We start from the raw sequence: 17,574 nt of genomic DNA, 5'->3' as shown, positions 1-17,574 counted from the left end.
CAACTCTATAATAGCTGTGCAAATGAAAAAAAAAAATAACCGTGCAAATGAAAATGATAGCTCTAATGCATATGTATAATAACTGATCTTTATGTAGCACCTAAAGATTTACAAAGTACTTTATATACCTCCTTACAATTCCCTTTGTAAACTGTGAGGCAAATAACAGATACAGAAACTGAGGCACAGATTAAATGGCTTTCCAAAGTTATACATTATACAATGTAATTATCAGATTTGTGAATAAAGTCGGGTCTTTATCCAAACCCAGCTCTTGTTCAAGTACACCAAACTATTTAATCTACGTTTAGAAAATATTACTATCACAAAATTAGGATTCTTTCATTTTACATGTTTTAATACAGTAAACACAAGACTTTAAAGAAACTCTGATGGTTTTGATCCCTATTTTTAGAAATAATAGCTGAACAAGTTGGAATATAAATGTCTGAGTACAAACTTAATACTGACATCAGACATTGAGAACTTTTGCCACTTCAAAGGAAGTTTGAATCAGTGAACATATTTGAGTCATGATTAAGAACGCTGAAAATTGCTTCGGTTTTGTCTACAGCTAACTTGTCCATGGTGCCAAAATTAAGGCATATAGTGCAGCCTTTTAAATATCTATGGTGCAATGATGGAAGGGTTAGCAGGTCATCCCAATAAAACTAGAATTGTCCTGGAGCCTAGAAAAGAGCTTCAAAACTCTAATGATTGCTCTGCCATTGAGGATCATGAAGAACTGAATACAGACCATTCCCAATTTGAAAATTTTCTAACAAGAATACAAAGTTTTTATTCGGTAAACTTAGGCTTCACATATCACCATCTATGCACTCAGAGGATTCCTCAACTTCGACTTTTTTTTTTGCTAGCTAAAATAAAATAAAAATAGCAAAGTGTACTAAGTTCTCTCAAAAACATTACATCTTTTCAGTTTCTATATGCCAGCCAATTTACGTATTTGCAAATTGCTGCCCCCTGCTGTTGGGTGGCTGAAATAATTAAGCTTCACCACCTTCAGCCAACAACTTACTTATTCAACATTTAGAGAAGCCTTGTTGTTGGAGCCAAAGAAGATAAAATACTCTAAGACAGTCCCTGAACTCAAATTCTGCGCTCCCTCCCGTTATATTCAAAATAGACACTTAACTTAAACCATTGGCACCCATTCATTCAACAAACACTACTACCATACTAAGTGGAACAGAAATAAGAATCCCCTAAACCCCACAAAGCAGAAGGGACGGACAATGGGAAGGACAATGAGAGAACCAAGGGAAAACTACCCATTTCCCCAAACCAAAAGCTCAGGTCACAAAATGTTCCCGATCTTCTAGCCAGCAATGACAGCCATGGGAGGCTCTTAGCTATAAAGGTTTCTCCCACTGCCTCCTTTTCTAAGTATTTCAAATCGTAACTAAGTACTTAACGGGCACGCCTGGTTATCTAAACGCAGAATAACAATGCCCGATGAGGAAGGATCATGAACCTAGCTCATTTTCACTGGGAAAGTCTTGCCTCCTGGACTCACGTCGCCCCCTACTAGCCCCACTTTTTGGTCTTTTAAACCCCATCTTTTTCTCTCCAAGTCTGCTCCCCTAGACAGGAAACTCCTCAGGTTACTTCTGGCCCATGGATTACAAGATTTCACTTTCCCACAGGTTTAAGCTACTTCCTATCCCTCTAGGCCTCAATTCCCTAATCCACACAATGGAGGTACTCCCGACCCTACGTCACAGGGCAGCCCTAGAGGACAAAAATGAGTCCGGGAAACAGAGGAGACAGCACACCTGATAGGACCCTCTCCCTATCCAACCCCGAACTACACACCACCCAACCTTCCAACCGCAGCCAACTCAATACCGGACGTGACGCGAACGCATCCTACTCCCCGCCCAACCGTAACTTTCCTTCTATGTCACTTCCTCTTGTTGCCGTCTCCAAAGGCCTAAAATAGAGAGGCAGCATCCCCTTCAAGAAATCACGCGAATGGTCTGTCGCCTCGCGAGGCGTTAGGAATATCGCGAGATTCCTTTTGCGTCTCCGTCCCCTTCTTCCTCTCTTCCCCTAACCTGCACTGCTCTTCCCCTCCCCCTCCCCACCGACCGACACCCTCCTCTCAGCCGCCGGGTCGAGTTGTTGCTGTTGCCGCCGCCGAGAAAGAGAGCCAGTGCCGTCGCCGCCGTCATTGTCTGGTCTCGGCGCCCTATCTTTTGCTGCCGCCGCTGCCAAGGCTCCGGCCCCGGCTCCGGCCTCGGCCCTATAAAAGGTAACCTCTGGGTAGGCGGCGGGCGGGAAGAGGCCTAGTCGGGCCAACTGTGGGCCGGGCATAAACTGAGGCCTGAGCAGGAGGCCTTGTAGGCCTGGCCCTACGCAAGGCGAGCGCAGCACCAAAGCTAGCCGCTTCTTGTTCTCCAAGTCGGGGAAACTTAGGCCCTCTCGGCCTGACCCAGGCCCGGAGCCGGGGCTCGGGGAAACTCGGCCTTGTGATGGTGCTGCTGGTTGTCCAGGGAAACCAGGGTCCATGGGGCCGGCCCTGGGGGCTGAGGAAACTGGGGATCCGGGGGCGGGGAGGGCGACGGGGCTCCCAACAGAGGGGAGAGCGTAGGAAATGGAAGGGGCAGACTACGACCCACAGGGAGGTAGGGGCAGTGGCCCGAGTCCCTGACGCCCTGGGGCAGGAGGAACCGCCTCCAGTTCGCCGGGCCTGTGGATCCTCTCCAAAAAGTACTCAAGTCTCCCCGCCCCTGTTCTCTAGGTACCCTGTGATTATAAGTGTACTAGGCGTGCCCTACCTCGGAGAACTTTGTATTGAGAGGAGGCCCCGCCTCTGGACCTGTGTCTATTGCAATTAATTCGATCCATTTTGTGTTCTGGTTATTTCTGTGTGCCGCCTCTTAGATGTACACTTGTTTAGACTGTAGGCACCCCTTTGTTATTTCTTTCTGTATCTTAACTAGTATTTGGGCTTTTGTTTTGCATATAGCATGAGCCTAACACAACCCAACAAGTACTTTTGAGCATCATACTTTTCTACTTGTAAAAAGCCCAGGGTTACTTGCTGGAGGAGATAGAAATACCTTGGTCCAGCTCTCGATTTACCGGGTTTGTTTTTTTCGTCCTAGGGAAAGACTTTTGTGCATAGATAACAATAGAACAGAGGAAAGATGTGATAAATGTAATGTGAGCACTGGCCTACTGGGGCATAGAAATCCCATCCTCTTTTGGGAGGGTATGGAATCTGAAAAGGCCTTCTGGAAGAGGTGGCATTTTGAATCTAGTCTTGAAAGATTTTGAGAGGTGTAAGTGTAGGGGAGCCGATATTCATTCCAAATTCTCAAAGTTCTTCTATTTGTTCAAATATAGTAAATGTTTATTAGATTTATTTGGTTTTAAGCTCCAGATCCTTTTGGATATTTTCATTTTCATGCTGCTTTGTGTACCTAATTTTTTTTTTTTTTTTGCTTTTTGGAGGGGCAGTTGGGATTAAGTGACTTGCCCAAGGTCACACAGCTAGAAAGTGTTAAGTGTCTGAGGTCACATTTGAACTCAGGTCCTCCTGGCTCTAGGGCCGGTGCTCTCTTCACTGCACCACCTAGCCACCCCTGTGTACCTAATTCTTAATATAAGATCAGAGACATAAGGCAATTCAAACTTTTATTAGAAACTTACTGTGTTCAAGGTATTGTTCTAGATTGTAGTGATACAAGCAATATCTTTCTACCTATACAGCTAAGCTTAATGAATGTCAGACTATAAAGGAGCAAAGGAGAAATTGAGACAAGGTGCCCTCATATTTTACCTTTGGTCAGAAAAGATTTCTGTTCAAATACTGCCCCAACACATGTGCCACAATGACAATACAAGTAATTTTTACTTCTCTGAGCCTCAGTTTTCCCAGCTATAAAATGCAGTGAAGTATCTCAATTCACAGGATTGCTATATGCAAATATACACACATATACATATAAATACACACATAATGTATATAGAGCATGGTATTAATGGAAGTTATTACAGTTTGAGGGGGGAGAGAACACTACTGTTTGGGAGAGGATCATCTTGGAAGACTTTAGAGCAAATAGCACGTTTGCTAAATCCTTGAAATGTGAGAATTCTTAACTTGTAGAAATGAGGAAGTTAATGCCTTCTGGGTATGAGGAATATGAGGGTACAAGGCCTGTATAAATGCGGTAAAGGGAGAGATAAGACTAGAAAGGTAGTTTAGAACTACCGTGTTTCCCCATAATAAGACCTATCCCGAAAATAAGCCCTCTCCTTACTGTGCAAGATTCCTCTAAAATAAGTCCTCCCCCGAAAATAAGCCCTATTGAGATTGCTACTGTAGTGAATGAAGGTGATCCCCTGCGCTACACGCCACATTACCATACCCTCTGTATGCACGGCCCCCCCCCCCCATGAAACGCAGGCTGCGCTCCGAGCTGCATCCAATCAGAGCTGCAGCAGTGAGCGCGTCATCCTGTTCTTCCCAAGTGATTAGCTTGCTGACGCCATTGAGAGCAGTGCCGCGGAGGAGAGCTGAGGCAGGACAACATAAGCCCTCCCCTGAAAATAAGCCCTCTGGTGTTTTTCTTTCCAAAAAATTAATAAGACAGTGTCTTATTATCGGGGAAACACGGTAGGTGGTAGAGTTTGTATTGTATCCTAGAGGCCTGTAAAGATTTTTTCAGTTTCAGTGGGGGAGTGAAGTGATATGATCCAAAGCTGGTTAAGCATTATAGGTGGACGATATCTAGTTTGGAGTAGAGGTGTTAGGTAAAGCCTTAATACAAACCACAGTCCCTCATTTGAAAGAGAACATAGAAATTGAGTCCAGTCTTAATCTTACAGATGAGGAAACTGAGACTCACGGGGAATTTATTTGCCCAATATTTTGTAATGATAAATTGGCAATACTAGAAGCAAGTTGCCCATCTTCTTTTCCCAGTTTCTGGTTTCCCTTGCCTTAAAAAAATAAAGGTAGGAATAATCTCAAATATATATATATTTTATTAGTTTGTTTCTTTACTTTTAGTTTACAACATTCAGTTCCATAGATCCTTGAGTTTCAAATTTTCTCCCCCTCCCTCTTCTCCCCTCTCCCCATGGCAGCATGCAATTCAATATAGGATCTACAATATCTTCACATTAAACATTATTTAGATTGTAAAGGATTATAACTGATGGAATGATCAGTGGGAAAGAGGAAACAAAACAGGAAAAGAAAGAGAGCAAGTAGTTTACTTCAACCTGCATTCAGACTCTGCAGCTCTTTTCTCTGGATGTGCATCTCTTTCGATCATGAGTCTATCTCAAAAATATATTAAGAAATTTAAGAATAAGGGATTGATAGTAATTATTTTGAGGTACTATGACACTTGCAGGAAATAATTTTTTTAAGCTAACTGTGACATTCTGTTGTACTCTTGTTTCAGTATTTCTATTTTAATATTCTTTTCCCCTTTCTTGAAGATGTCTGAAGATCTAGCAAAGCAGCTGGCTAGCTACAAGGCTCAGCTTCAACAAGTTGAAGCAGCATTATCTGGGAATGGAGAAAATGAAGACTTGCTAAAATTGAAAAAAGATTTGCAAGTGAGTATGGGGATACCAGAAAATATTGCTTGAAAAACTTTACCCCGATACTAATTTCTACATATTTATACTTTTTTACTGGAGGCACAAACACTTCAGAAAACACCAACACAAAACAACTTGTTCTTAAGGAATGTTTGCATAGTTAAGGTTTCTATACAATTTGATAGGAATTGCATAAAGTCAAAATGAGGAACTCTTCCAAAGCTTTTACATGGTTTCATTCATATTAGTTATTTTTTAAAAAGGAATCATAAGATCTGATAGAAAACTTGTGGGTTTAAAATTATTTAAGAATGGGGCGGCTAGGTGGTGCAGTGAATAGAGCACTAGCCCTGGAGTCAGTAGGACCTGAGTTCAAATCCGCCCTCAGATGCTTGACACAATTACTAACCGTGGGACTTTGGGCAAGTCACTTAACCCCAATTGCCCTCCAGAAAGCAAAAAAAAAATTTTTTTAAGAACTTGAGAAAGGTGCACATTTTAGAAAATGGCAATGTTTGGGTTTGTTCTTTAAGAAATAAATTAATATTGAGTTAATCCAAAGGGATTGTCAGAAAGACTAAACTAGTAACATTTTGGAAACTTAAAACTGGAATTTCTTTTAATGAATAAAGGGAAAAAATAATGTAGGGTGAATTTTAGTTTTATGCTCTATGAAATAGCATTTTTCCCCTCAAAGCTTCTGCATTTTTTGTTACTTCATTGAAAGTAAATTGTAGTGATGTGTCTTTTCAGGGTTTTTTGTGAACAGGAAATGTTACACTTTTGAACTTAAAGGTTAGAACTTACAGTGTACATAATTGCCATATACAGATTACAAATGCTGTGGTGTTGGCAGTCTAAATTTTTTGAATAGTAACTGAATTGAAGTCATGGTGTATTGCAAATTATAGTTTAAATTTTTGTAAGTCTCTAATCCTTAGTCTGCCTATCAAGTTATTGCCCGTAACTTTTTTTATAAATTGAATTTTAAGAAAGCTAAGAAAATAGTTTGCTACTCAGATAGAAGTGTGCTTGCACTTTAAATTACAGTTACGAAATTTTGGCCTTCATTTTAAAGGATAAACTTACTTAAAAGGGTGAGTTTTCACATTTCAAGTAGCTATCATCTTTGAGTTTTATGGTTTGTTTAGAACAGGGCTTCTTAAACTTTTTCCATTCACAACCACTTCAGTGCTTCAAGAAGCACTTGGACTTTAGAAATATATTTAGATTGAAATAATTTCCTCCCTGAATCACACACAAAGCTTTAAGTAGTTGTCCCTGTGCTTCTAGCTATCACTCACCATCAACTTCAACTCTAACAAAACCAATTCATGTAAAATCCTACAGACTATTCCTGATATTATCCTCAATGTTGATATAAAAATTAAACTTTTTATCCTAAATTTTTTTCAGAGTATGAGTTCTTAAAGAATTTGTCTGAGATGCTATGTTTTCTTTAAGTAAATTCTAAGTGTAGACATATATAAATGAACCTTTAAAGTTAAAAGTATGTATGCATTTACAGAAAAAATCTTTAAGTGATTTGACTTAATTCAGAAGTCGAATTTGCACATTTTTGGGAAGAGGGAAAATGTAAAAACTGGAGAAGATATAAAAGCAAATCTACCTTCCCTCCATTTTCATACTGATCCATATCTGTATGATCCATATAACATATGGGGATGTATGGATATTAAAGATGAACCTGCTATATTGACTAACCAAGGGTTTTTATCTTGTGAAGTCTATTTAGTTAAAATATTATCAGTAATTCATAGTTTCTCCCACCTTCCCATTGTATCATTTTGTTAGACATCCCTTTTTTATTTTTGAAAATAAGGAAATTGATAGGTATGGCATTAAAATCAGTATGCCTAAAATTAGTATATACCATTGAGTAATGAATAACCACTTTAAAAGATCCCTTTTAGAAACTCTGAAGAAGATAAAATGTTGTAAGGTCATCTTTAGTATAAGTGGGATAGCATTATAGTTGAGAACCTTCCTGCTGTGAAAAATGCTCTCTAACAGAATCCAAGGCAAAACTGCCTTACTCCAGTATCATTTGTATTAATTTTAGATACCCAGCAACCCAGCCTTGTAATCTTTTTATTGCAAAATGAACACTACCACTATTAATTTTAAATACTCATATAAGGGACCTAAGTAAGTTCTGGATCCTCATATAGCTATGTTATATAAATTCTATTCTTTTCAAAATTTGAGCAGTATGGTCTTTTTTTTTCTTTTCTTTTTTCCTGCTTTGTAACATGTAAAAAATGTCACATTACTGGCAAATACAGGCCCTTTATGAATGAAACAATTGTTCAAAGATGAGTTTTATCTTTTAAGACAAAAGGTTCTGGGAAATATATGGATTTGTTCCTCTCTTTGAAACTACACAATTAGAGTTATATTGCAGCCTTTAGTATTTCATTATGTCCTTAACAATTGGTCTAAAGAAATCTGTTTAAATTCAGTTCCTCTTCATTGAGTTTTTGGCCTTCTCATTTTTTGCATTTATGTATTCAAGCCATTTCACAGCTTCCACTTTTTTTTTCTTTTACTTAACTCGACTTGGTTTTTAATTTTCTGCCATCCGTCCATTTGACGCTGTGTCACATGAGATGCCCTTTTCTACATTTCTTTGAATGTCTTGGCTTTCTTCTTGCCATTGAATTTTCTCTATTTGTCCGTTTAATGCTGTCTTTTATGATCAGTAAAATTACTCAGCAGACAGCAGATTAATCTTTTGTAAGTCATACTTTGCATTCTCTTTTCCCTTCAAATAAAGTGGGTATAGTAACTTCTAGGTTTGCTGCCCAGTAAGTCTATGGATATTCACAGAAATAGTCTATATATTAAGCTGTTTTTCTAAATAAACTGGTTCTAAAGGAGGCAGGGGTCAAGTCACCTGTCTCATATATTACAGTGGCTCTCTGCATCCCCGAAACGCCTTCCTTCAGTAAGCACAGTGCTTGGGTGCACCCCCTTTGACCTGCTGATATGTATATCACAACTCCTGATGCTTCCTGGAATTGCCGATTACTGTAACTGCTGCCCATCTGTCAATGAAGGAGCAGTTTCAGAACTCAGACTTGGGGGAGGAAAAGTTAATTAATGGTATGTACCTTCAAGAACTCCCTCATATGTAAAATACTTTATTTCTAATACCTTGGTCCACATGCACAATTGGGGAAAACATTTAGAAGTGTGTGTGAAGTAAGGATTCAAATATTTGGCAAACTTAAAAAGGCACTAGGTAAACCTTTTTTGGGGGGGGAAACATTCTTCATGTAGAGTTTTGATCATTTCAGAGCTGTGTCTGTGAATTTTGATTTCTCTTAACGGTTAACAGCTTTTCAGGGCCTCTCTTTATTGAAAATATCTATCTTTATCACAAAATAACCAAAAGATTATTACTCTAATATGAGGTCACTATACGTTTACTTTATAAATGTGGGCATTTAGAGAAAGAATTTATTTTTTTGCTCTGAGACAACCCAAAAGAGCCAGAAAATAATGTAGTTGATTGATTAGGGAATTAAATTAAAATAGGTTTCCTGGGTTCTATTCCTACAAGTAACTGGCTTTGAAGAAAAGGCTAGTTCACTTAACTCCTCTAAATCAGGTACATATCAAATTTGTAAACTTTACTCTATTCACAGAAAGCTATATTACTATTAAAAGCTATTTGTATAGCTACTTGGCAACAGAGAGAATTTCATTAGTATAACTACACTGGACTTTTAGCTTTTGTTTTTCTTTTAGTGAAGGCATCTGATTCTTTGCTTTTATGCTCAAGATTTTTACCTTTCTCCAAGGGTTTGATTACTTTTGTGTAGACTCAAATAGGAGTCTATCAGGACTAGCCAGGAAGATTCAGAAACTTGAGGTACAAAGTAATATTTAGGATTTTTGGCCATTCAGAAAAAAACACTAATCAACTACAGTAGGAGCCAGAAGAAACACAGTACTGATGTAACTTTATTGATTTCTCACCGCAGACCCTCAAGATAACATTTAAAATAGTATTTATACATGGCATTGGAACAGATTATTTAATGTGCACATTTGCTAGAACTGTTTGTTTTCTGATGCTTTATAGTTAGTTAAGCAATGTTTTAAAAATTAGAAATTAGGTAAGTTGATGCAGAGTGGGTTTGTTCACCTGGGAAATCTAACAGATAGTTATAAAAATGCATCTGTCCACAGTATTTTTTTAATAATACTGAAAAATTTTTAATACCAATATCTAATAAAGTGTTAGCCTGAAATAGCAGAGCAATTATTAAGAAATGATTGCTCATCTAAACCTGATTGCTTTTAAACCCCACCTAATACCTTTTTTATGGATCTATGCTAAATTGCATGGCTATTATGGTGCTGAAATGCCTTAAGTTGTTTTGAAAAATGTCATTTGCTTACCTTTCCTGGGGAAGTAGGAGAGATTACTGGTTTTATCTGCTATTGATGTACTTTCATGGATATCCTGGTAAAAATTTAGCGTGTGTTGGCATATTTTTGGTATTAATAAGGCTGCTTCAAGTGCTCTTTGGCCATTTTGTTTTGTTGGGGGTTTTTTTGTTTTGTTTTTGCAGAGGGGAAGGAGGGAGGGATTGATGTCAAGCTCCAATTCCAATTCAGCCAATACAAGAACTTCATAACCTCTTTTAAATAGGACAGTCACACAAAAAGACATGCCAATTGTGTTTCCCTTTTGAATGGTTTGACTCTTTCTGTTCTTTAGGAAACTGATCTGCTAAAATAGCTACTTCTAATATGCTGTATAAAATATGCTGTTTTAATATAGGTATAAACTTAAGCATAGCTCCATTTTCATTAATATTTGTAGCTAATGGGGTTTTCAAAATTTGATGTGTCTCTTGTGTTTCTTCTGATTGAGAATTGTTGATAGTACTAAACAAAAAAGTAATGATGTGTTATGTCACTTTTGCTTTTCCCTTTAGGAAGTTATAGAATTAACCAAAGATCTTCTTTCAACCCAACCTTCGGAAACACTTGCAAGTTCAGACAGTTTTGCTTCTGCTCAGCCTACTCACTCTTGGAAAGTAGGGGACAAATGTATGGCAGTCTGGAGTGAAGATGGACAGTAAGTGTAGAAACAAACTTCTCTAACTGTAACATGAATTATTACAATACAATGGTAAGAGATTTTTCATTCAGTTTGAGCTATCCCACTTGAATCCCTCTCTAGCTAATTTTACTTTTGGTAAATAGCAGTAAATGAAAATTTTTCAACTTTTTATTTTCTTATAAGGAGAGGAATGGTTCATGTTAACTTGACTGTTTAATAAAATAGCCCAAGCCACTTTTTCCCTAGATTGTAGTTTTAAACTTAATGTATAGTGTTATTTAGTGGGGTAGTAGACTATCCCACACAACTCTGAAATATATGCTATTTGATTATGGAAGATTTATTTTAGCTTCCTATATAGTAGCTGAGAGACTGCAATATAGATCTTATAAGGTTGAGTACGAAACCTTTACTCACCTGCTTACAGCCATGATATCTTTACAGGTGTTATGAAGCAGAGATTGAGGAGATAGATGAAGAAAATGGGACCGCTGCCATCACATTTGCTGGTTATGGTAATGCTGAAGTCACACCTCTACTCAATTTGAAGCCAGTGGAAGAAGGAAGGAAGGCAAAGGAGGACAGTGGAAATAAGCCCATGTCAAAGTAAGTGACTAAATGATGACTTGTGACACATGAACTTAGGTTGTATTTTCTCCAGTTGTGTTCTTTTATGCAGTATGTGGTTGAGGCAGAAAAAATTTTCTCTCTTCACTCATTTCCCATTGTCCTGGTGATGGGGTAGAAAATCTTATCAAATCAGTGTGGAGTTAATTTTGCCAAAGTGACATTGCCATCAGAAAGTACATGTTTCTACAAAGTTTAAATTTTTAAGTCACAAGAGTCTAATATAAAGCAAAAAGTACATTAACTTGAACATGTCACTTTGTCATTTTGATTCCTAACAATAAATCAAAACTTTTTGTTCTGATTTGCCAGTCCCAGATTTCATTAAATTAAAAATTTCTCAAGTGGGAATGTTCCTCAGAAGTCATCTATTTCAACCTTTACCTGAAGCATGAATTTCTACAGCTCCTCGAGGACAGAGGTTGTTACTTGTGGTGGTAGAGACATAGTTCTTTGCTAGTGCTTAACCATATGGTGGGCGTTTGAATCTAAACCTTGACAGGTGACTAATGCAGATTTTGCTTGAAGACCTCTAGTGCCAAGGAATTACTCTTTTCCCTACCCATCCCATATCTTTTGGTTGGCTCTAATTTTTAGGAAGTTGTTCCACATAGCAAAACAAATTCTTCCATATAGCTTCCACCCATTAGTCCCAGTTTTTTCCCCTCCTCTGGGGCCAGGCAGAGTGCAGAACTAGGAAATGAACATTTCAAAATTTAACTGAGAACAAGTTTCTACATCAATATATTTGAGGCATTTACTGTCTTGGAGCCATTTTAAGTAAATCTTGATGAAGCAAGCATTACAGCTTTTTATTACCACACACTTGATTTGTATGTCTCATTGCAATAGCCATGTTTTGTGATAACTATTTTCCTGTTCCAAGTACCTATTCTGCCCCTTCTTCGGGCTATAAGGTTCAAGCTATCGTTCCCTTATTTCTTCATTGATTTGCATTTTTCAATTAGTGAAAAATCTAATATCTAATTAACAGTTCTAAGAAGTTTTGGTATTTCTGACCTTATTCAAAGTAAAAAAAAATCTACATGATAGTTATCCTGGTGACATATTTATAAAATTCAAATTTAAGTTGGTGAAAAGGTTGGTTTTTCTTTGTGATAACAATATCTGGTCATGTAGATGGAGAAATTTTATTGTTTGCTTATTTTTGTCCTCCATATAACTTGGAGTGATGTGCGTAACATTTTTTGCTAACTACTTCTGTCTGGAGAATAGAGAAGCCTTGACTGCTAATAGAAAATTAATACTTTATTCAAATATATAGTAGCAAGGATTGTGTGATCAAGTGAAACATTCATAGTTAGACTCAGTTATTATCAGGTAACTGAGATTCTATTTGTCTCGAGGGTTTACATGGACACCATTTAGCTAAGGAAAGGTTTTAAATTCTTGCTTTTGATTGGCATTGGTTTTAATGAATTAATAGCTTTTATTTATACACACAGGTGGACTTTTTTTTTCATAGTCACTGACTTCAGAGTTGGCATCTTAATCTATCTTATTTCTTTTCACACAGAAAAGAGATGATTGCCCAGCAACGAGAATATAAAAAGAAGAAAGCATTGAAAAAAGCTCAGAGAATAAAAGAACTTGAACAGGAAAGAGAGGACCAGAAGGTGAAATGGCAACAGTTCAACAATAGAGCCTATTCTAAAAACAAAAAAGGCCAGGTTAGTAGGTACTTTTGTTGTGCTTTGTTTTCCAAAAGTGAAACAGCTATTTTTAAAAGATTCTTTGTACAAAATGAAATATAATTTTAAGTCACAAGAGTCTAAAGTCGTAAAGCAAAAGATAAATAGAAAATACAAGAAATACAAATAGTAATAATTTCTTCCCCATTTAACTTTAGTAAATTGAACAGGAGGATAAATCCTTAAAAATCTCTTTTTTTTTTTTTTGGAGGGGGGAAGGCAAGGCAATTGGGGTTAAGTGACTTGCCCAAGGTGACACAGCTAGTGTATCAAGTGCCGCATTTGAACTTAGGTCTCCCGACTCCAGGGACAATGCTCTGTTTACTACCTGGCTGCCCCCAAAATCTCTGATATCTTACAGGACTACGTTAATACTGAATTTTCTCTGGGAGTTATACATGAGTCCAAGACATTTTCCTTCTCTAAAATGTGAAACTTGAAAAACATGTTTTGCACAAGGGAGATTTGCTGTACTATACAATATGTGTTTAACAATGCTGTGATTTACCTGTTCCAAGAATCTGTTGTCTCTCCTAGGTTATAATTATGTCTTCACTTAGTTTCATTCTAATGCTTAGTATCTTTTACTCGTACTTAAAAGTATACATTAATAGATGGAGAAACAGCTGTGGTATAGTAAAAGGCAGTGGAATACTAGACTTGGAGTCAAGAGATAATAGGTTTACATATTCTAGCCATGTGAACATAAATCAGTGTGTCCTGTTAACTGGTAGTTAGAAGGTCTGGGTTCATATTTTGCCACTGATGCTTACTGCCTGTTTGACCTCAAGAAATCACTGAACCTAACTGGGCTTTAGCTTCCTTAACTGTAAAATGAGGGATTTGGACTTGATGGCCTCTGAGGTCCCTTCTAGCTTTAGCTCTATGATGTTATTGACATGATTTACCACTCTCCTCAGTGTTAGGTGTAAAATGAGTACACTATACTAAATGATTACTAAGTTCCCTTCTAACTCAAAATCCTTTGACTATGATGTTTTAAGATAACATGTAGGAAGTCAAGTGTTATTGCTTAATATATAGTTCATATATTGCCTTTGGGTAGGGGGGATTTTTTTTTTCTAGAAAAATTTATTTTGCAATTGTTGAAGAGCAGAGTAACCTAGGTATCTTAACTGAGTTTAGAATTTGAATTTGCCAAAATAAAGTTGAATAATCACATATGAGGACTTAGGTAATATTTTCTGAAGAAGTATGCCTATGGCATATTTAACCCTTGATTCTTCTTGTCTTACCCAAACCGAAGTGCCTTCTGCCTGGAAACTTTTCTTTCCCTAGGTTTGACATTAGTACTTGGTTATAATAATTGGTAAGGTTTTTTTTAAAAACACATTTCATAGCCTAAAAGTATATAGTATTTTTAAGTTTAAGAATTAAATTTTACCCAAGGCTAATCAGGAATGTTTTTTTTCTATTGTTTTCTTAGGTAAAAAGAAGTATTTTTGCCTCACCTGAGAGCGTAACTGGCAAAGTTGGAGTAGGAACTTGTGGAATTGCAGATAAACCCATGACGCAGTATCAAGATACCTCTAAATACAATGTCAGGCATTTGATGCCTCAGTAATCAGAGAAACTGGTGGATTTCATCTCTGCAGGGCTTTACATTTACCTTTTTATCCTTATATTTTTCTAAAGGTAAATTATTTGTTAGATAGTAAGAAAAGACCATTGTCATCATTATCTGACTTCAAACAATAGAATGAGACTTGAAGAAATTGCATTTGATAACTGCTTTTCAGTTGACTTTCTTCATTACTACCATTTCCCCCAGAATTTATTCTGTAATACAACTTTTGTAGACAGACGCTTCCTAAATTCAGCACCTAGATGAAGTGTTTATCTTCCAGATATTAGACTTTGCCACATACCTAAGAGTTGTACCCTTTCCAAGTCATAACTTGCAACTTTCAAATGCTTTGAATTTGCCACATATTCCAGCAGCCTTTGGAGCTTCATGGGTAAATCACCATCCTGCCATGCAGATTTGTTCTTTCCAACTTGTTCTAATTTTAGTTTATAGCCTAATTGTTGTCATCAAATTATGCCTAGATACAGGTCCATTTGTGGATGGCAAAATTTGTGAAGTCCCCCCCCCCCCCAAAAAAAAAGCTTCTTGAGTCTTTTCTGCAATGACTTCAATCCTCTTACAGTTTTCATTGAGACTTTATTTTGTGTGAGAAACCATGTTGAAGACCAGCTACCTTTTATAAGTTTTGTACCTGTTCGCTTTTCTCCTCTGTTGACTTTCACTTCTGGTAGTGGTGCCACCTTTGGATGTGTAATGTTTATATGAGAAAAAAAAAAGCTAATGTATAGCCCTGTATACAATGTAGATAATATTTTTGTAAAGACTAAGGCTGAATTAATGAACAAGAGTACTTTGAATGTTTTCACCATTAAATTCTACTGTATTTCTTGTGCATTAATCTGACCATAATTTCCTTGTATATTATGTTCATGTAGCTGAGTTTGTAATTTTTGTTAACTAGATCAGGTTGTCAGCATTCATTGATGCAAGTGACCATCACAATTACCTGAGTTGCATTCAGTTCAAGCTAATATATGCAACTGATAGTTTAGAATGAAATGCATAGAAAAAGGTACTTCCTATTAATGGAAGATGGTGATTTTTATGACAAATGTGTTAATTTCAGTTTTGTATGTTTAACTTTTATTAAATAAAGTGTTTTTAAAATCTCTAGAATGTGTATAGAAAAGAAGAAAAGTCATGGTCTCTCAAACTCATTCTAGTAATTAAGATTGAATGTGACAAATACATTTTACTACAGAAGAGAGCTTTTGATGCCTGATGAGGACAGTAATTTTTTAATAAAAATGGGAATTTTCCTTACAAATATTGTTTCTTAGACATAGTGAACTTTTAGGGAGAGATTGTACCGTTTGAGAGGAAAGGATATAGATGACGAATTTTTGTTGAGGATTCATGAGACAGCAGAATAGGAGCGAAAATAGCAAAAGTATATTTCAGTTTTATAAACATTTTACTATTGGCAGATAACTGCCTTCCCCCCCCCCCTTCCTCAAATGAGTTAAAGGAAGAACTTCCTCTCCTAACAACACTAAGAGAGAGAACTTTTTATGTTCCCATGGGCAAGTCATGCAGGACAGAGGGAGTAGAAAGTTGAGATGGAAAATTCCAAATATGTTTAAACAGAGAAGGCACACAAACCTAGCTAGAGAAGGAATGAATTAGCGAGAAAGCTTTTGTATTCCAAACAAACTACTGTTTCTTATTATCTTTCCCTTTTGCCATATAAATGGTAGGGGTAAACCTTATGGATGTGTATGATTATTAACTAAATCTTTTTTGAAACCATAGGGTTTAAGAGAAACTTGTGTAGTTTTGTCTAATCAAAATGGTTCTAAGTAGAATGACCTTTGTATGTTTGCTTTGGAAGTAGCTTATACCATGTGTTTCTGTGGCTGTATTATTTATTTGAAGCCTCTAAAGACTCCTGGTATCTCCCATAATTCTTCCTCTCTCAATCTAGGTCCTCCTTTCTTGCTCTGTATGACTTATGGAAGCAGTTTTGGTTATATAAATATACATATAAACATAGTTAAGGATGAAAATTTAAAGAAATAACAAAATGAAATCTTAATCTCAAAAGGAGATGTAATCATACTAATTTCACCTTTCTAAATATACATGTATGTGACTTTTAGGAGAGATTTTGTGGTATGTTCTAATTGTAGTCTTCCCTTAAGTATCTATTACCAGCCTTGACTTTTTTAGCATTTGGGAGATGATTTTTTTATTAGAGCTGAACTAATAATATTCCATAGTAGGTGCTGTATCTGTATCTATATTCCTGGACCATGCAAAGCTCAGAATCCTTACATTGTAAAGCCAGACTGGAAAAAGGCAGAGAGAGGAAAGAGAAATAGAAACAAAAGCCATTCTTGGAGAGGGGAAATTTTGTTCCCAGATTATTTGTAGCCTTTTGTCTTTATTGCAACAGCAGTGAATGGAGATAAAACCAGGGATACCTCAGGAGATTGATCCTCAGTTTAAGAGTTGAGGGGGTAAACCTTGGGCAACATCCCTAGCCCCAAAAGGGGATTCAGTGTTTCTTCCCTCATTTGGTGCTATATTGTGAGTGAATTTTTTAAAGTTCTGTATCAGGTAGTCAGCTGTTCTACAGATCCTTGTTCCTTTCTCAAAGCAGGTCAAGTTCTAGTCTAAAAAATTGTAATGAGACAGAACACAACCAATTTATTTGCTTTTTTGTCTGTGTCAGTCCTTTGAAGACTGCCATGTGCAGCTGTGTGGCACAGTGGACAGGGCACTGGACTTACAAAGGGCCTGTAGTCAGGAGGTCCTAACCTCAAATCCAGCCTCAGATAACCCCCTATGTGTGACCCTGGCTAAATCACTTAACCACTGTTTGCCTCGGTTTCCTCGTGTCATGGGGGCATAATCATAGCACCTATCTCAGGATTGTTGTGAAGATCAAATGAAGTAATATTTGTCATAAATGTAGAACTTGAGGCAACCTCAGAGGGTAT

General features: G+C 37.1%; 1 protein-coding gene across 2 annotated transcripts; it reads left to right on the top strand.

Annotated features, from left to right (window-relative positions):
- Positions 1 to 1,945: 1,945 nt before the first annotated feature.
- Positions 1,946 to 15,769, top strand: SMNDC1 (survival motor neuron domain containing 1). Of its 2 annotated transcripts, none has more exons than XM_069098936.1 (6): positions 1,946 to 2,275; positions 5,479 to 5,598; positions 10,557 to 10,699; positions 11,129 to 11,290; positions 12,849 to 13,002; positions 14,471 to 15,769. In XM_069098936.1, exons 2-6 carry the CDS (start codon positions 5,479 to 5,481, stop codon positions 14,606 to 14,608), a joined length of 717 nt encoding a protein of 238 aa, XP_068955037.1. In that variant the 5' UTR covers positions 1,946 to 2,275; the 3' UTR covers positions 14,609 to 15,769. The 2 variants fall into 2 exon arrangements, with proteins under 2 accessions (XP_068955037.1, XP_068955038.1); XM_069098937.1 differs by lacking the exon at positions 1,946 to 2,275 and adding an exon at positions 8,519 to 8,709.
- The last annotated feature ends 1,805 nt before the right edge of the window (positions 15,770 to 17,574 follow it).

The sequence above is a fragment of the Petaurus breviceps genome, unplaced genomic scaffold (genome assembly GCF_028583685.1).
Source record: "Petaurus breviceps papuanus isolate PSGF00001 unplaced genomic scaffold, PetGlider_PUasm1.0 37, whole genome shotgun sequence".
NCBI lineage: Eukaryota > Metazoa > Chordata > Mammalia > Diprotodontia > Petauridae > Petaurus > Petaurus breviceps.
This window is presented reverse-complemented; position numbering and strand designations above follow the sequence as displayed.